This window comes from Aptenodytes patagonicus, chromosome 1, assembly GCF_965638725.1.
Source record: "Aptenodytes patagonicus chromosome 1, bAptPat1.pri.cur, whole genome shotgun sequence".
Lineage (NCBI taxonomy): Eukaryota > Metazoa > Chordata > Aves > Sphenisciformes > Spheniscidae > Aptenodytes > Aptenodytes patagonicus.
The window spans coordinates 210,525,849-210,545,501 of NC_134949.1; the positions used below are offsets into that span (position 1 = coordinate 210,525,849).

Below are 19,653 nucleotides of genomic sequence, written 5' to 3' on the forward strand. Positions count from 1 at the left end.
ATATTTTCAACTAACGTGCATGCATTACCAAGATAAGTTTTCCTTCAACACTACATTTCTAACTAAGGGACCATACTGGATATATCCTTGAAAAGTAAAGGTAAAATTGTCAGCTGTAGTACCACATTGAAATGAAGCAATGAAAAAAATGGCAAGTTTAGAGATTTACCTTGGGAAAACAAGTTCTAGCTGAAGTCACTGAGATCAAGATGGTAGTTTATAAAGCCCATGCACAGAAAGACTCCCTTCATAACAGATCTTCACCTTATTTACATAAACTCACAGGCTTCATCAAGAAAAAGTTCCCTCCACCATAGATCCCTCACTTCTGGGGTAAATCTCTTTCAGATATTGCACACATACAAAACAGGAGAATCCATAAGATGTTGACAGGGCACTGTTGGGATGCCTTTTGCACTTCAAGCACTCTCCAGGGCACTCCTCCCTTGCAAGGGATGGAAACTAAAATCCATAGCTTCACTCATGTTGTACTCTGCACTTCACACAAGTTGCTAGAATGATCAGAAAATTACATCCACATCACCTGCTTCACTGATGCATTTCCCACATTCCCCACCTCAGGATAATACAAACATAGCAAAGAATAGATAAAGAACTGGCCCTTAGCTGGTGTAAAGAGTCAGTTCACGTCACCAGCTGTCACACTGCAAAGAACGAGCAGGTATCACCATGTGGACCTTTTTTCCTTCCTCCCCAGATCATAAACAATTCCTCCTAAAGTCAAACTGGAATTGCTCCTTTACTACATAAAAAGAATAGAGACTTGAATAATGAAATATAGACTCCCAGATTTGTATCTATAAACATTAGCCGTAATTGCAATAGTGGGAACTTATTATAGCTCTGGATTTCATCAGGTTGGTGAACAGCCATCACCAGCCTCTAAAATACATCAATACATCTATTCACAACAGTTTTTTATTATTTGGCTAGATCTAATGCTGCCACTCTCATCTGGCTGGACGCAAAGTGTCTCACCAGACACTCATGATCTGAGCAGGTTTCACTCATCCATGCTGCATACTGTCAGCTGCAGGACAGGACAGCCAAATGTCCTTACTTAAAACAGCCCCAGAAACAATGATGACAACTCCTCATTTTTTAGCTCAACCTGTCATTCACCTTTGAATCAAACAGCTTCAAGGCACAAAAAGTAGAAAAAGCTTCTAGTGTACCTTTAAGACAAAATTGCCCCTACTTCCTTTTTCATTACCTCTTAGAGTGGAGAACTCTTTCATGTTCATCACTATTCAAACTTGTTTACGATGCCTACATATCTAAAACAGAAAAGCAGAGGCATGCAAGGCATAGGATTTGCATAGTACAAGATCTCCAGGTGTTGCCCTCTAGAAATGCAGATTACTGCAAGTGGCAAGGCAGACGAGCCAGGGGTGATCCACAATGGCCAGATCTGGCCACAAGAACGTCTTCTAACAACAACACATTTACAAAGGCTGGTCTCGCTAAGCAGAAAAGCAGCACTCTCTTAACCACCTTTGAAAACACCACCTTTGAAGAAAAAAACTCATTAATTCACACTGATTACTACACAGTAGTTTTGGAAGGATACCTACCGTGGTAGGAGGAGGAAACAGTAAGGACAGCTGGGTAGTGCCATGAGAGAAACTCAATCTTTGTTGCGATGAGAGCCTTTGCCCTCAATTCCACGTTCCTTCTCAAATATGTCAATCTTTTACAACATTATATAGAAATGAGTATCACTGAAAAGGAAGGAAGGAAGGAGACACACATGATGTGTAATGTGGTACTGCCCAGTGGGCATAAAAGAAACACACATCAGGCATTTCCCATTCTCTTCCATCCAGTGATATGCATGAATCCTAATACTGCACCAGCACTGAGAACAAATCATTCCAATTAGCCAATAGGTACTGGTTGAACACTGCAGGAGTGTAGCATGGAACCCAATAAGGAAGAGTTTCAAATTAAAATCCACTACCCTGCTCATGTGTAGAGTCATGAGCAACAGAGAGATCAGTCCCTGGATCGCTCTGACAGGTGGATTTCATCTGCATGAGTGAAGTGACGGGTATGTGCTCTGTAATGAACATGAGCCTGGTGATGTGATGGCAGGGAACCATTGCTAGTCCTATGCTACAGGAAGAAATCTGATTTAGATTACCTCACTTTCTGTCAGTGTTAGATATGTGAAAATATATGGTCTGGTTCTCCATACACTCACATCAATTTTATCCAGCTGTTACTACATTTTCAGTGAAAAAACTCCTGATTTATAATCATTGTAAGTAGGAGGAGAATTAAGACTAAAATATCTCTAGTGAAATAGGTGTTCAAAGAGTTTAGTGAATAATTTGCTATGAATAATTCATTTGAAAAAACTGATATTTTTCCTTAGTCCTGAACAGACCAAGAATAGAGTGTGACTGTTTAACATTTATATGCTCCTTGCAATTATTTGTGAACTACATCAAGTAATTTGTGGTCTACACATAACTCAAATAGGAAATTATGATTATTAAATAAAAGATAGAATTTACAACTCCCATAGCAAATTATGTTTTTTGACTAATTTATGTAATGAGCTTAGCTAGTCTGGCCTTCATGGATTTCAAACTGCATGTTCAATATTTGCAATTATCTGTGCAGGCAGTAGTTACATAAGTCATCTAATCAGTAACAGAAACACTACCACATGGGATGCAGTTAAAATAGCAAAACCAGCATATTCTACAACTTCAAACAATTCAGAAAATACCGAAGCATGCAGTTAAAATTTATAGCTGAGTCTTTTCTGTTCAAAAGCACAGGGGTAGGAAGCTTTTCCCCTCTTCAGTAAGCACTACTGTCTATAGACATATATGGAAGAGGTGGTACGAATGTGAGGTGTTGCTTGTTCTTTATTTTTGTCCAGATCATTAAGTGTGTTGCTTAATGTTTTTAATAGGTAAGTAGCACAGATGTGTTGCCTGAAGTTTGTCACTGGGGCTGGAGAGGGAATGGGGTGCAGCAGGAGAACAAGCAGCTTAGCACATGGGAAAGAAAGGCTCGGGAAAGGCATGGACATTGACAGCCAGTCGAGACAGCTTGAAAGAAGATTTGGTCCGATTTTCAGGCTGGGTAGGATTCCCTGTATTCCCCTTTTTGAAAAATGTTTGAAGGTAGGATATGAAAAACTAAATGCTGTTGTTCAAATCACCTTAATGATAGTTGCTGACCCCAGTTAGGCCAAACTGTGGCCTCACTGAAACATATGGGAGCTTGGTCTTTGGCTGGGATGGAACCAGGATTTCACACTTGGTCCTTACAATCAAGGTTGTGCTCTTCCTCTCTGTTCTCATTAAACTGTCTTACTTGCCAGGCCCTCTTCCTTCTAAGTCTAACTGCTTTATGTCTCGGCCCCATTACTCCTAGATATTTTTATCTAGCCAACTGAACAAACCTGAAATAAGCCCAAATTTGACATGAACCAACTTCCACTGGCTACTAGTGCTCATTATAACAGGCTGTCTCTTGCTGTTGGTGTTGGATACTCTGCAGAAAAGAGTAAGAGGCACTAAAGAGCACCATAAAGCATGCTTAGAGCAAACAGCCCATTGCTAGGATATATATGACAGCAGCTAAAGTGATTCCTAAAAAGTTTGCCCTGAGTTTGGCACAGTAAAGCATGACTGTCAGCAATGGGCATTTCCTTACTACGGGAAAGCAGCTCCACTAAATGCAGTGCTGCCTACCATTTCTAGGTTGTCTGAAACACTGAGAAGGAGATAGCACACTATTAGAAATATAAAATAAAAAATAAGTGCTTTGAAAATATACCCAGATAATAGATCAGCCTCTCCTGTTATCTGCTGCCTTCTACCTTTAACAACCCCATGAGTTTTGGACATGTTTTTGTTTACAATTAATACTTTTATTGTCGTCATTTTCCCTCTCTCACCTCCTTATGTTCTCTTACCACTTTATTCAGCGGTGAAGGTGACAGTTTTTAAATCTGAGAGGTACTGAGAGGACCAAAAATTCATATTCAATCACTGAAATAGCTGGCCTGATTTTCCCTTGCACATACAAATCTTCTCTTGCTGCAGATGGAAATGATTCTGATGATACTCCTATTCCCATTGGTGTAATACAGTTAAGGCTATTGAGGTTTGCGGTATTATGTGCAGGTTAAATTAGTGAGTTAAGAGTGAGTCTAGTTATCTGCATAGTGGTAATGATGTCTCCCCTGTGGTCACGGATGTAGACAGGTACCTTCTTAGTTACTTCCTGCACAGAACTATGGCTCCATCTGCACTTGCAATTCCTCCCTTCAACCCACTTCGTCTCCTTGGTGAATCTATTTCGTCAGAGCCTGTTGTAACCCCTTATCATGAGCACGTGGGTGAAATTTGAGAAGTGGGGTGCTGGTTGCTCCGCGGGCCATTCCCTCTCCCCCACTCACATGCACCCTATGACTGTAAGACGCCACAGGCCACACTCCCTCCATCCACTAGTTGCTCTTTTGCTTTGAAGAAAATTGGCAAGTCTACCAGAGGAAAAAGGCAAGTTTTGTTTGCCTTAAACATTAAATACAACACAATGGTAAATACTGCCAATTTTAACACAGAACTAGTACCTTCACTTCTGTTTCCCTGACAATTTGAATGAAAAGCAAATGGCGTTCTGCCTGTGAATCAAAAACTCTCCTACTTGACTGAATGTGTCTGATACCATGATAAAGAAAATACTGGTGAGTTTGAAGGCAGTACTGAAATGCATAATGCTAGAAACACAAACTTCTTTTTTTTCTAAATAAGAAGGTGCTTTAATAAAAGTACGTTAATGAAGTTGCTTTAATGAAGGACTAATTGCCTCTAAGTGATGACATTTGAAAAAAGATGTTACGAGCAGCTTCTTATTCAGAAATTAGCAGCCAAGATCAATAAACAAAACATAAAATGTAGGCATAATATTGATGCAGATACTGATGCAGATAATGTAGGCATAATACTGCTACAAAGGGTTGAATTTGGTGAAAAAAGCTGATGAAATAGAATAGCTGATGTTAACTCTATTGAGGCTGACTTCAAGTAGCTAGTGTTCAACCAGTTTGGTTTTTATATGGCCTTGAAAGATATGCCAACTATAGCTGCTAAATCCATATTGCAATTAGAAATGGTTACCTTTGTTGATCAAAAAAATATGAAATGGAAGAAAAGAAAAATAACATACCATGTTCACACACAAAACAAAAAGAGCTATATCAGGGACATCAGGGAAGGTGGAATACTATAACAACACATTTTATATTGTTATACTATTCCACCCACCTTAATGGAGAACCCTTCGGTGTGGCTACGCCATAGCCTTTCGAATCCAGATTTCCTCCCACTTTCATGGTGTCGCACGGCTTTCGTTGCTCAATGTATTCATTCATGGTGGACTCCAGCAGGAAGGCAAACTTGCCCTTGGATTTGCGGACACGAGCTACTCCCTCTGCAGTAGTCCTAGTGAACACTGATGGCTCTGCTGATTTCATGTAGGTCCACATCTTTTCATACACTGCTATTTTTGATCTCTGGAGAAAATTAAAAAGAAGTTAGAACAAAAGAATGTTGCAACATTTCAGAATGGCACTGTTCAAAATAAAGTCAATCATACTTAATATTTCAAACAACTGGGGTTGGGAAAATCATACTTGGATAAGGATTTTCTTTGAATTCCATTGTTATTTTGAAAGAAACAAGAAAAAACAATATCAATACAATAAAATCAGGTATTTTTAGGCCCAGTTAGCCTCTAGCAGTCACAATAAAATAACTGCAAAGCTAAGACCTGAATTTACTGTTAGATAAAAGCAGTTCACACAGTCAAAGTGTTGTAAAGTGTGTTTTAGGAAATTATATATGAAATAGATATCCACAATACACCTGTGGATAATCTCCCCATAAATACTGAGCTGAATCTTGAAGCATTTTTCAGATCTAACATCCACTTCTTACATCATCAAAACCACAATAGCTTAAGTAAGATTTCTGCTTTCAACATTCAGAGTCCAGAATTCATTCAATTTACATTCAGAAAGGCTGCACAACATTTCAAGACATGATTCACAATAAAAGATGTAAACAACAAATTTGACCAACCGTGCTATTAAAGGAAACAAAATGCCCTAAGCATTTGTCTTAAAGAAGTATTAGGTATGTTTTTAGAACCGCAGTATCAGTGGATTGATTTTAAAGACACTGATCCTGCAAGTAATTGAGTAAGAAATGTGCTTGCTCAAAGAATGTGTGAGAATTCATGGCTTAGAGTGCATTAGTTGGAAATTTTCCTGTCTGGGAATGCATGGTGTAACCACAAATAAAGACTTAAACAAAAATAGAACTTAATAAGAAATAAAAACAAATGAAAATTATCATTGGAAGGACGGAAGGAAGGAAATGCTGTTGGGCTAAGAAGCTTCTCATGGTCGTTGGATTCATTCAACAACTCCTTTTCTTCCTCCAGCAACAGGGGTACATACATGCAAACCAGCAGTGCGTCAGCTGAACACTATACAGTGTTTTCATTTAATAACAGATGGCACTTGTCTTCTCTTATGCATGCTGCAAAAAGGACTTTTTAATCCAATGCTCAAATCAGCTTTTATTTGAAACAGGAGTTTCTAGCTAAGCAAGATTTGGTCTATGAGTCCATTCCTACACTGTGCTGAGCACTCCAGGAAAATATTCATTATTATAAAGCCCCAAAGCAAAGGGCCTTAGAATATTTAAACAAATATCAAATCCTATGATCTAGGTATTATTTAAATTGACAATGGCTTTAAAAAGCCTGCAACTGAGCCTTTGTATAGGTAAGAGTAATTTCCCTGAAGCACTTCTTTTTACCAATTACTGAATGATTGGTCTAACTTGAAAGTAAGTGGCATTTAACCAGAAATGTTCAATAAAAGTACCATATAACAGAACATGATAAATTATCCTTGCTTTTTTAGCTTGTCTGTATGCATCATTTTATCTTTCTGTCAAATATAATAAAATTTAAATTAACAACAGCTGTGCATGTCCATAATCACATCCTGCCTTGTCACCCTCTCTTTCCACTGTAGTCACAGCTCTTCATTTACATAATAGTGGCTGAGAGCAGAGCGTAAGCTAAGCCACCCATGTATTCATTTTGCTTTTCGCTGATGTAATTTCATGGGTTTAAATTTACAGAAAGAAAAAAAAAAAGGAAGGAAGCACTAATGAATCAGGCATCATTTCAGGAATATTTACTCGCCTTTGACTGCCTTCACTTCCAATCATTTTTTCCGTCTTAACATCCATATCATCAGATTCTTTATAAAGCAAACATCTAATAGGTCACTTTCCTTCAAAACTAAAAACACGCAACACACCAAATAGCTCTATTAGTAAGAGGAAACAATGCTCTATATCAGTTGAAAAAGGTTGCATTTAAAACTATTTTTTTAGGATCTAGTTTCCTTTGCCCATCAAGAGACAAAAAAAAATGGCAAGTCTAACAAGGCATCTGCTCTGTAAGAACATTTTCTTTTCCCAAGCTTTCATTTGTTAGCATTCAATTTCTACAAGTCAACCCAGAGTGAAAAATGAAGAGTGAAGCAACAGATATTCCTTATGATCATACAAGGAAACATTGCAGCTTTCCCCTGCAGTCAGCCAGGCTAGGATAAATTTCATTGAGGGCTTTTCTGAGTAGGATTGCTAAAACTAAGATCTTTTTCTCTTGAGCAAACTGCTCGGAAAATGCAGCTCTCACTGTGTTCAAAATAGGAAATAAGTAAATAGCTAATAGTATCAAAGTCTTCTTTTTCTTTATGTTGGCTTTAAAATGACTTTCCCCTTTTCTGTTTTCAATCTGGAATCAAAGCAGACTGAATAGCGGTTCAGAGTTTCTACCATTTTGATCAGAAATGATCAAATGATGAGAAAATATCCTGAAGGCTCATCTTCAGCCAGATAGTAATCACTGACAGAAAAGTTACACATTACTTTAATCCCAAACCTGATGATGTTTGCTTCCAACCACACAAAATGTTAGACTTGGGAAACAAGTCTTCTCCTACTATTGTTTCAGGCTATGTCTTAATTTATGTATTATGCAAACAGTGTTTGTGCAAATATTGTCTGTCAATGATATTTTGTCTTTGTCCCTGTTTTATGAAAAATATTTTAGAAATAGCGCATACAATACCATTAACAATCACTATACTGTTGCAGAGATTAGAAATCATTTGATAACAGGCCCTCTATTACACCATTTTTAAAAAAGTGATCAACACAGTCTAAATCTCGATAAAGCTTCAAATTTTGCATATGCAACTTTATTTAGTATTTGTAGTTACTTTTAATGTTTCCCTTTGTATTTTGAAATAAAGGAAAAAACTATAGAGAACATTGATTTTCCTTCTTTTTTCTCGTAACCCTTTAAGATTAAAGTGAAAGAATGGCTGTCATTATAGACGGAGAAAGAATCTTCTCTTTAAGGAGAGATCTTGCATGAAATATTGGTTCAAACAGAAAAGTATCTGTGTTTACAGGATGATTTGAAAGAATCATGAAATTTTTCTGACCAAAACTGTTTTTATGTCAAAAGACCTGACCTCATTACTTCAAAACATTAGCTTGTAAAAGTGTTTTGAAACTCTTAAGAAAACAACTCCATTCCTTCGTTCTTCACTATTTCCTTGGGAATTAATTTTTGCATCATCACCTAAAAAAATTGCAAGCACTGGATACTCTTGAAAATGCAACAAGTTAATAACTCCAAAGTTAAATAAACCTGCCTGGTCCTCAGCATAATTTTTTTAACTATCATCACAGCTTCATTCTAGTTGAAAGAATTATTCGTATGCATATATTGTGGTTACCACCTCCAGTTGTGATGGACTGAAATTGGAATTCCCAGAATTAAATATCTAACTTTCCACAAATTGAGCTAAAGAAGAATCTATGGGTTAAACATAGATGAATATAAATAATGAGTACTGAGGGATTATACTCTTTTCAAGAAAGTAGGAAATCTGGCCATCTCAGGATCAAAATATTTCAGTTCTCAGACAAGCCTCCCATATCTTAATGCCACCATTTTTGTAGACATCTGATGTGAAATCAGGGCTTCTAGGGACCACAAGGTGAGTTTCTACCACTTGGGGTAAAAAATAAGGCTCCCAGAGAGCATCCGTAGTGTCACATTTAGGTGTATACCAACACCCTGGCTATGGAAGAAGACAGGTGCAGTTAGAAACCTGTCACTGAACTGTATCCATTAAAAAATGACATACCAAGCACCCTAGCTATTTTAGTGGGATCCCTCTAGAGTTGATGCGAAAAGGAAGATACTTTAAAGGGTGATTTATTTCAAAGTAACACACTTGTCCCATACAGGATGCACAGGGGCGCTTTTCTTTTTCCAGCGTCTCCAGAAGTCGTCTAGAAAACTAGCTTAGACTAAACTCCTTGGACAGCTTCATTATGTGAAGGCTTAACCACTGTGTGCTGGATAAGTGCCATTAATATCTTATAAGGCATCATCTTTTTACAGTTAATAGAGAATATTTGCAAGTTCTTCTATGGGGATATCTCTTGCAATAAAAAGGTTATTTCACTACAGACCTTTTGGGGGACACTCAGCAGCTGCTCTTGAATTGCTACTGTCTATAGTTCACAAATCCCATCCATAATTTTGTTAATGATTCACTGAGTTCAGTTTGGCCAAACTGAAAACAGTCAAGGTGTGTGGGAGTACCTACCACAGAACAGTCCCCTTTCAATTAGACAATAAGAAGAAATTATCACTCCATCTTCCTTTCTTCTAAAAATGCCTTAAACTGCACCTTTCAGATAAATAATGCTGTGTAATTTCCAAGGAAGGATTACTGGCTCACAGCATTTATTCAGAGACATGGTCAAACGCTAAACTCACACACGTTCAGTCAGCTAGGCTTAACTTTCATCTGCTAGAGACATGAAATAAAGCAGGAGGGACTGTTTATTATGTACTCCTTGTGATGTCCAGGCTCCCCGTTTTCTAGCTGGCAAATGAGGATTACACACCAACCACACTAACACAGGAAAGCAAATGAAAATGAAGTAATCAATACAGACAGCACAGACATGAATGGCTATTTAGGCTGTTTCCTAATGCTCCAACGACATCTCCCTGAGATATATTTTCTCTTTATTATTCATCTGAAAGTCAGCAAATTAAAAAACGCATTTCCTGCCCACTACCCAAGACCCTAAAGCAAAATGCACACAGCCAAATCCGTAAGTAGAAACAAAACCTACAAGACTCCATGTTATCATCATAGGCTTTCAATGCTGCACATCATTTCAGTACTGTAGCTTCAGATGAAGCAATAGTGCAATGCTGCTTTAATTATCACCAGCTTCAGTATCCCTCGGGGCACCTCTTTTTCCCAATGTGACACGATCAATAAGCTTTCCACAAATTAAAAAACCTGAAAACTCCAACAAATGGTGTTGTGGGGGTAAAAATGTAGCTAAAGTATTGCAGGAGTTACAAACTGTATTACATATAATTGCAAAGTAACATTATTTCACCCTTCCAAGCATCATATAAGAGCAGTCGGTAGGGAGAGCTGCTCTAATGGACATGCCAACTTACTCTGAAGAACTCTTTGGTTGACCCTGAGTCCAGTGTCCCATAAGCAATTTCGGTTTGTTTGGCAAGATCTTCTGCACTTTCTATGGGCGAGACCATTCGCTCAACAGTCAAGAAAGCAGCGAGGTTAGCAGTGTAGGATGAAATAATGATGAGCGTGAAGAACCACCAGACACCTCCAACAATGCGACCTGAGAGGGATCTAAACATGAATAAGATAATGCACATTTTCCTGTCTCTTAAGCCATGAAGAGAGAGAGAGAAAGAGAGAAGGCACCATTATTGCTGAACAGGTATCATTAAGTAACAGTCAATGGGAGGGAGATAATTTGCATTTTAAATACTAATAAATGCTTTTTCTCTTGAATCTTAATGCCTACAGTACAGAGTCCACTGTATTAATATGTATCACGCACATACAGAAGTTTGAATTCTCTTGAATGGGAATCCCAGTGTTATTATTTCAGGAAATGCCTAACAGCAAAAATTTTGTCAAAAGTACTGGATAGGTAATCTCTTTTTGGAGACAAAAGTAAAGCATGGTAACTGCAAATCAGTAGCTTTCTCTGTTTCCTCTTAAAAAAAAAAAAGACACAAAAGGCTTTGCACATGGATTATGTTGGCTCTAGGATTAAAATGTTCCTGTCACCCAGACTTATCAAACATTCTACAAGCTACTGCAGTCATTTGAACTTTCACATTTTTCTTATTTAGGAAGCAAGCATTTTGTGGTAACAGAGATATTTATGTTAAGTAAAAAATTATATTTTCCATTTTAATACCTGTAATTTGATGAGAAGGCTGTTGAGGAGTAATGTACATCCAGTCTTAATCAGTAGCAGTTTTATTGCTAACTTCAATAACAGCAGAGTTAGGCCAATGCTGAACACTCTCAAAGTCTCACTGTTAATGGCTAAAATGAAGCATTCAGGTTTGAAAGATTGGGTCATAATGTTTAATGAAGAAGTTGTAGTTACTGCACAGTAAAGTTCCAGAACATCTTAAGAGGTTGAGAAATTCAGGACTGGGATCATATATTACATCTGAGGCACCCGCTCTGTAAGGCATAGCTTATCCATACAGCGTGGCTTCTCAGAAACAGATGGCCAAATATTCTCTCTCTCATAGACAGCGATATTCTGGAAGCAGTGCTGTAGAACTTCATAGGGAACAGAAATGGGACATTCATTCATGCAAGGAAAATATTCAGCACAATAGTGTGCATTTCATAATTGTAATACAATGGAACTAATTTAGCAACAACACAGTTTCTCCGAAGTCAACTCAGTGGAATTGCCCTGTGTGTACCTGCTGTTTCTGAGAGCTGTTTGTGGTTTATGCACATTGACATATGTAAAATAATAGTAATGACTGAAATTCAAAGCAGATTCTCTGTTGCCCTTATCATAGCTATTTAAAAAGAAAAAAATGAAAAGGCTTCCGAAAGAATGAACTTCAAAACACTGCCAGGAAAATAAGCGAAGGAAGATTTCATGCTTCAGTGTTGAAGATAAAATGCAAATGTAAAAAGATTTGACACAAACCTTGGGGAAATATCACATCCTTGTTGCATAAAGGCACCCAGGGAAAACCAGAGGCTGTTGAATATGCCAAACTCATTGGGAGGCTGGTCACTGGGTCCTTCTTTCCCATCCTCTGGTTCTTCTGTGTGCCACTCATATGGGCTAAACCTGCTAACTAGGAACAGGACCACACTGACACCAATGTAGGCAAAGACTATGCACATCCAGATCTCATACGCCAAAGGGTCCAAGAAGGAAAACACTCCTGGTTTAGATTTCTGGGGCTTTTTGATCATAATGGATATCCCCAAACTCATAAAAGGCTTAGAAAAATCAATGACCTCTTCTCGTACCAAAGTGATGGTCAGAGGCGCAACAGCAATCTCTGCTTTCTATAAAGAAAAAAGAAATATAGATGTATAGATTAATTGGAGTTGGCTTATACACTCAGCTAAGCAGCTAATTCCAAAGGTATGTCATTAACATCAGGACACTGTGGCTTAAATGTTCTTTATACCATCTTTCTGTTTCTTTCTATCACAGTCTATATTTACTCAACATGCTTTTAGTAAAACATACATGTTGCTGGGTTTTATTTTACAGAATTATAGAAATACTTAATTTTCCTGCTAAGGAGAAGACTCTTAAATCTTATAGAGGTGGGCAGCAGTGTAGGTAGATCATTTTAGGTATTAATTTAGATTTAAAGTAAAGGAATTCAAGGAAGAATGAAAAATGAGAATGACCCTATTGTCACTGAACGTATAGAGATTTTTTAATAAGATCCCAGAAACAGTCATTTATTATCATATTTTCATAAGGTACAATCATTCTTCGAGGGAAGCCAACTCATAGACTCAAGGAAGTTCCAAATAGCATGAAGCAGCAAAGGTGATTAACTCTTGCCATGATGCCACAGAACTGCACGCAGTTGTCTTGGGGGGAAAGACAGTTCAATAGGAATGAATCAGATTTTAAACAGTGCAAAAAGGCAAGTATACAGAAAACAGCTGTGCAAAATCATGCAATAAGAGGACAAAAAGTGTGCTGAATCCATTCCCATTAGAGGGGGAAGGAGACAGGAACAATTTCTAATACGTTTCTCTAATATGTTTTTAGAAAGAAGATGCCAGTCTTGAATGAATCATTATTGATGATGATGGTGATCACGACTGCTAACAATGATGTCTGCATGAACTATAAGGCATTGTAGCTGTGCTAATGGGTCATTTCTGTCATTAGGGACTCAACATCACATTAAGGTTTGCTCCTTGCCTTGCCTTGCTTTGCCTTGCCTTGCTTGCCTTGCGTTGTATGCCAAAGCTGTCATTACAGCAGTACTTAAGATGGGAATTGTAAGAGGAACTGGGACAAAAGATGCACCGGTGGGAGGGGAACAGATGCAGAAGCTGCTGAAACCTTTCTCCTGTTCATCATCGTGGTGCTGCATGTAGGTGGATTCACAGAGCAGAGCCTGTGCTCTGTGACCAGCCTGGACTTCTATACAGCTTATGCGCTAAGGAGAGTAACTGAGCAGCCTGTTTTGAGAGCACTTGGTGTTGGCTGCAAATAAGGTAGACTCACAACCTGCCTTCTGCAGTGGCATTACTCTGCTTCAGGCCTCAATATATGAGATAATATGCCTGTATTTACCCCACCTCAGGCCCAGTCATCTTCACAGGCACAATTAAGAGCTATTCATAAATCTCCATAATAGAACTGTCGTAGTTTTATTTTCTAAATACTTAGTTGGCCTAAATTCATCTTATGGGGTAGCATCTTCAGATATCGTACATAGCCCATAGTTTAGCAAAGCATTTAAGCATGTTTGCCTTTTAGGATGTTCTTAAGGACATTCACACTCAGTAAAATATACAAGGATATATTTAAATCCCATCAATTTCAATGAGATTAAAACATACTGAAAATTAAGGATGTGCTTAAATAGTTTAATCCAAGTGTTATATAAATAGCTTGTGTGATAAAAAAAGACATTGAAATGTAGGCTTTTTTGTCATCTCACAACTTTGAAACAGATAAATGCATTTAAAATAATGTTTTTGTTATTTTATACACTAAGTTATACTCATCTATATATATTTTTTGGAATTTAATTTAAAACTAATTTCATGTAGTTAAAATTTAAACCTATTTTGGTAACTGTATAATTTTGAAGAATTCAAAAGAACTGACTCATTTCAGTGCAATGGCCCAAAAATGCAAATTTGTATTAAAATTTCTATATATTAATCATCAGATTATATCTGTCATTCTGAAATAATTGTGATGCAAACACTTATCATCATAATTTCATGTAAAGATATTATAGCTTAAGCAACACAATTAAAATAATAATTTTGCAAGTGTATCAGACATTATCTCTGGTGCTAATATCTTGGGTAAACATTATGATAATAGTGCTAATTCTCTGAATTTTAATGTAAATTTAGTAATACGAGGCATTTTAAAAAATTTGGCTTCTTGAAGTCTTGTGATTACATAAGTCTAACTGAAATAGATATTTTATGAAGATAGGTACTATATGAAGAAAAATAACATGTCTAAAATATATTTTTAAATATCCTGAAAATTGTAAAGTAAATTTGGTTTCTGTGGTCTAAGGATTGTAGGATGGTTTGGGCTACTGACATTGCTGCATATTTTTGTATTTCATCTCACTCATGCATTCCTTTTTTCTAGAAGGATGGTTTCCATCCTAAGAGTCAATGTCTTTTATACTCCTAAATTTCAGCTACTGTGAACGCCTGATGTGGAGTCCTTGAAATGAATTAACTGAAAGACTCAGGGAAACTGATCTGTTATGGCTAATCTTCTCTGCATTTGTCACATAGTGGCATCTTCCTTAACGTGGTGTAAATGATAGAGCTGGTCATTGGTCTTCAAAAGTGTTGGCTAACACTTCATTTTTTGTGTCTGCAGATTGCTACTGGGATTAAAACAAGGATCCTTGAGGGTTGTTAGTTTTTACGATGTGAGGTGGAAAAGTGACAGCACCACTGTAGTGTGAATTGTGGAGATTTTAAAGACCTAATTAGCACACTGCATATTGTATGTGAAACACTGGATAACATTAATCTAACCAAATTTAAATGCTCACAGAGTACATGCAGAACTCAAACTACATCAGAACTAGCTGCCTACACTACTTTAAGGAGCTAAAGAGGAGAAATAGGAACTTATCCCATTTCATTACAATAGTGATCTAATGTCAGATGATTCATAATGTAGATAAACGCATTTCATGCCAATGAATGTAAAGGGACAGTACACAGATAGGTCACAATTAGATGCCAAATAATTGGAAAAAGTGCAGCCTCCCCAATCTGGTCATATTATTTATTATTTTTGTAAGACTACTGTGTGCCACATTAAGGCCTATATAAACTCTTCGTTACTGAAAGTTAAATAATGACAATAGCTGTGCTTTATAATCATCAGCATTTGTGCTTTGCCCAGTTAATGTACACCATATAATTATGGATTTAAATGATTAACAATATAACAATGGTGCAAACAATTCATTATTTTGTTGCCAGTGAAATCTGTTTTGACAAAGGCTAATGATACTTCACACTTGAAGCAACTTGCATCTGTAACAGCATTTCAATCAAGGCGGCACTGCTACCAAGTACAGATGGATTCTGGATCCTTCCGATATATACAATGGGACAAAATTAAATCTGACGGTAAGAGACACTTACTTTTCCAGAATGTATTATTAAAACCTTGTGAATAAAATCTATGCTTGGTACAAACTGTATGAAGGTGGTAAAGCTATCTGAGAAAAATCATGCACGAAGTGATTTCAACTTCAGAAGTTCACGGCTTCTCAAATTTTAAACAGAAATGAGTTGTGACCTTTTGTATTAAGCAGTGAAAGAATAGCATTCTGTGTCAGGAGAATGAATATTCAATGGGGGGTGACTGTTAGTGCATTTGGAAACACCTGTACATGTGCTTAATGGTATGTCATACCCAGCCAGCATTTCTTCTGTGAGGTTGATATCAAGGGCTATAGAGCCCCACATGGACTACTGCAGGCATTTGGATAGATCAGGGACAAATGACCCAAGATATACTGGTAGTTTTTAGTAGTGTTAAAAACAAAACAGGAAAATAAACACCACCCCCACCCCCACCCCCATGACCTTCTGTACAGCCATAGCAAAACTGTACAACACAGCACTTTATACACTGTTTCCCCTGGGACATGACGGAAGAATCAACTACAGAGTTTAGGTGACAACCAAGCTGCTCTGTGCAGTATCTGAAGGTGTCCAGCTCCCAGAAGGACCAATGGTGCATATGGGTCTCAAGGGAACAGGGGATAAAATTGGCACGTGTCCATTCTCAGTAACACGGATAGGGCTAAGTGGCATTGGGGTATCATGTAAAGAGCAGGAGAGGAGGGGAGCCTTTCGTGTGGCACAGAAAAGGATGAATCTCACTGGCTGGCACAAAACTGTGTGTTAATCCTTTAATGTGGTTGGGAATTAGAAGCTGTAAAATGTTTCCCAGATAGATCGCCTCGTTAACTTGCTAATTCTGTCCCAATCCTGGCTGCATACAAAAAGCCTTGCTTGAAACATAGCCAACTACTCAGAGTACTTGTGTTTATGATTTGGGGATCTACCAGAGAAGATGAACATCCTCTTATAGCACAGCTTTGCAGGAAAGTCTCTGGCTGACTGATTTTTCTGCTTTCTCTATATAGAATAGGCCAGGGAACCTGATGTTCTGTAAATCATCTGGCAAGGACTCAAGGAAGTTGCAGGGAGGATGCTCTTCATGGATTCCCTATGGAAATCTTAAGCAGCAGACTTTTGTAAGTTAACAGGAAGAACAATTTCCTTTAAAACTACACCTGTAGAAGTACATTAAATGTGCTTGGAGTAGCTCTTGGCCTTAAGGCCAGCTGGCATAGGACAGTCTGTGTCGCTACCGTGAAAGTTATTTAACCTCTAAACCAGGATGGCTGCATTCAAGCTGCTTATAGGGAATGGTCTCTCCCCCATGCTAGTGTCCAGCTGGGCTCCGAAATTGTTTTGGAGAGTAATTATGGGCCAAAAATATAGCAGGGACCATTGTTACAATTTAACAGTTAGGCAAGCAAGTTCCAGTGCCCAGGGACATTCCCTGGTACCACTGATATACTGGGGTAGATATAGCCTAAGGGAGCCTTTGGACAGTACAGCAAATATACTGGGCAACAGCGGACTTCTGTTAATTCTTTCAATAAAAAAGCAGCTCCAAGAACTTTGCCGTGGCTCATTCCCAGAGCTCAATTCCAGAATCACAGACTGTAGCCTTCCTAAAAGGATAGTTGTGCAGGAGCTTTTAAACTCGGCCATCAAGCCTTTAAAGAGCCTTCACTTCATTCTTTTCCATTACAAAAAATGAAGTGTTGGCCATGTATTTTGGGATGTCCTCTTCATGTGGGTGATTTGCAACAGGTTCCTTATGCCTGTGAGTTTTGCTGCTTTCAGCTATGTTAACAGCAGCAGGTCACATTCCAGTACTGGCACGAACCTCTGTGTGAGCTTCCTAATGACACTTTGTATTTCAGTCTAGCACCAGGGCAGTTTGTGTTTGATGAGGTAAATTTTTCAAGATAAATAAAAGGAAAAAAACCCACCAAACTGAAAACTTAAGTGTACTTTCAAGTTTCCTCTACAATTTTCAACTAGATGATAGTCCACTGAAACTCTGCTATTAAAACTCTATCTGGGCAAGGGAATTTTCTCACAGTATGTAAAATTTCTCAGATGTTTTAAAAAACCTACTGGTGTAAAACAGTGCATAGCCATTGACATCCATGTGATGGCTATTGCTATTAAAAGCCAGACAAGGAGTTGCCTCCATTTTGATAAGCCTGAAATAACCTTGTCTTTTAAAATCCTGAGAGTTGAGCTGCTTCCAAGCCACTAAAGTGGATATACATACTTGGTGATCATTCAGCTTTTCCACTCTTTAAAGACACGAGTGAGCTTGGTTCCTCCAAGAACCTCCAAGAACATACAGGGTTTTGTGAGGCTGGTATAACCTTCCCATTCCCATGTGGAGGGGAAATCAACAAAACTCTGGGGCACCATTTCCCACACTCCTACAGCACACAGTCTATTTCATGTTGAGGAGTCCCTTGAACTGATGCTAGTGGAGAAGACTTTGACAAAATTCATCAGCTGTACTTAGCTAACAGAAGTGAACAGAAATAGAGCTGCAAGAAAAGCCACTAGGCTTTTGCCACACGTGACCTTAACCGCCATTGGAATTGTGGAAAATGCAACTGTGGATGGATCAACCCATATGCAGTAGGTTTTTATAGGCAGGTTGAGGCATGTTATGAGTTCATTGGTGGAAATGTTCTCACCCAAATAGTTTTAGGATTTTTTTTTTATTCCATCACTGAAATGAAAAGTTTCTCCGAGAATTCTGATCGGTTCTCAGTGCATATATTAGCAACTGCAGTCATCAGCAAGCACAGCTCTGAGTTTTGCTACTTTTGATAACACTAGATACTGCAAATATTTCTTCGGGTTTGTTGGAACTATTTTCATTAAATATTATAACTTTATGTGTCAACAGAATTGTTAACTGTTATGGTATTCTGAGGAATCCTTCTCCAGATCACTGTGTAACATAATGCTCTTAGTCGCTGAACCTACCAGGTTTGCTCTTAATTTTTATAATTGATGTTCCTCTTAAAAGTCTGTCTTAATTCTGAATTGCCTAATTGTGTACTTGTCTGTAGTGGTTTGTTATATATGCTTAATATATGATGGTGGATTCTCCATTTCTCAAACTAGACCAAGAGTCCTATCTTTTTTAAATGATCTGTCCCCCATTCCATGACAATGAATAAATGAGTGATATTCTTCCCAACTAAGTTTTACAATGTATGAGGAATAGATGCTCTCTAACATTAGTTCTAACACTAATGAATTTTTAAGGGATGTGCAAACTATGGATGTTCTAATGTTACAAGGTACTAGTTGAATAAATAGTAGAATTTGCATGAAACTATTTGATTTTCTCTTGAAAATAAATGAAAGCACAGAGATCTGAAACAGAATTCTGTTTCTTTTCTGTGACCCCAAGGTTAAATAAAATGCACATACGCTTCCTATATTATGACTAATACTATGATAAATTAAATCCTGCTTCAAAAATTGGTATGCTTACCCCATAAACAAGTTCTCCCACCATCCCATTCCAGATTTTTGTCTCTGGATCCCTTGCTCCATATTTTCCATCAGGAACAATGGCAATTTTGTACTTGATACCAATATGTTTTGCAATTTCTGACGCCAGATCTACACAGTATCCTTCAAACTTGTCATTCCCTTCAAACGTATCATGGTTTTTCTTGAACATAACATATGGGGCTTCCTATAATGAAAGAAGTAGAACTGTAAAGGAGAAGTATACAGAATATACTCTGAAAAGTAACATGTCATCTGCTGACTGAACAACA

The 19,653-nt window shown here is 37.8% G+C and overlaps 1 protein-coding gene across 5 annotated transcripts in view; it reads right to left on the reverse strand.

The window, feature by feature from the left end:
- Nucleotides 1-19,653, reverse strand: part of GRIA4 (glutamate ionotropic receptor AMPA type subunit 4) — a 258,437-nt gene that overhangs the window by 38,692 nt on the left and 200,092 nt on the right. For all 5 annotated transcript variants that reach the window (XM_076328209.1, XM_076328210.1, XM_076328211.1 and 2 more), the window contains exons 10-13: nucleotides 19,362-19,568; nucleotides 12,180-12,550; nucleotides 10,639-10,837; nucleotides 5,313-5,560 (exon numbers count right to left, since the gene is read on the reverse strand). In XM_076328209.1, the coding sequence (XP_076184324.1) occupies nucleotides 5,313-5,560; nucleotides 10,639-10,837; nucleotides 12,180-12,550; nucleotides 19,362-19,568 (1,025 nt within the window). The remainder of the gene's footprint in view (nucleotides 1-5,312; nucleotides 5,561-10,638; nucleotides 10,838-12,179; nucleotides 12,551-19,361; nucleotides 19,569-19,653) is intronic.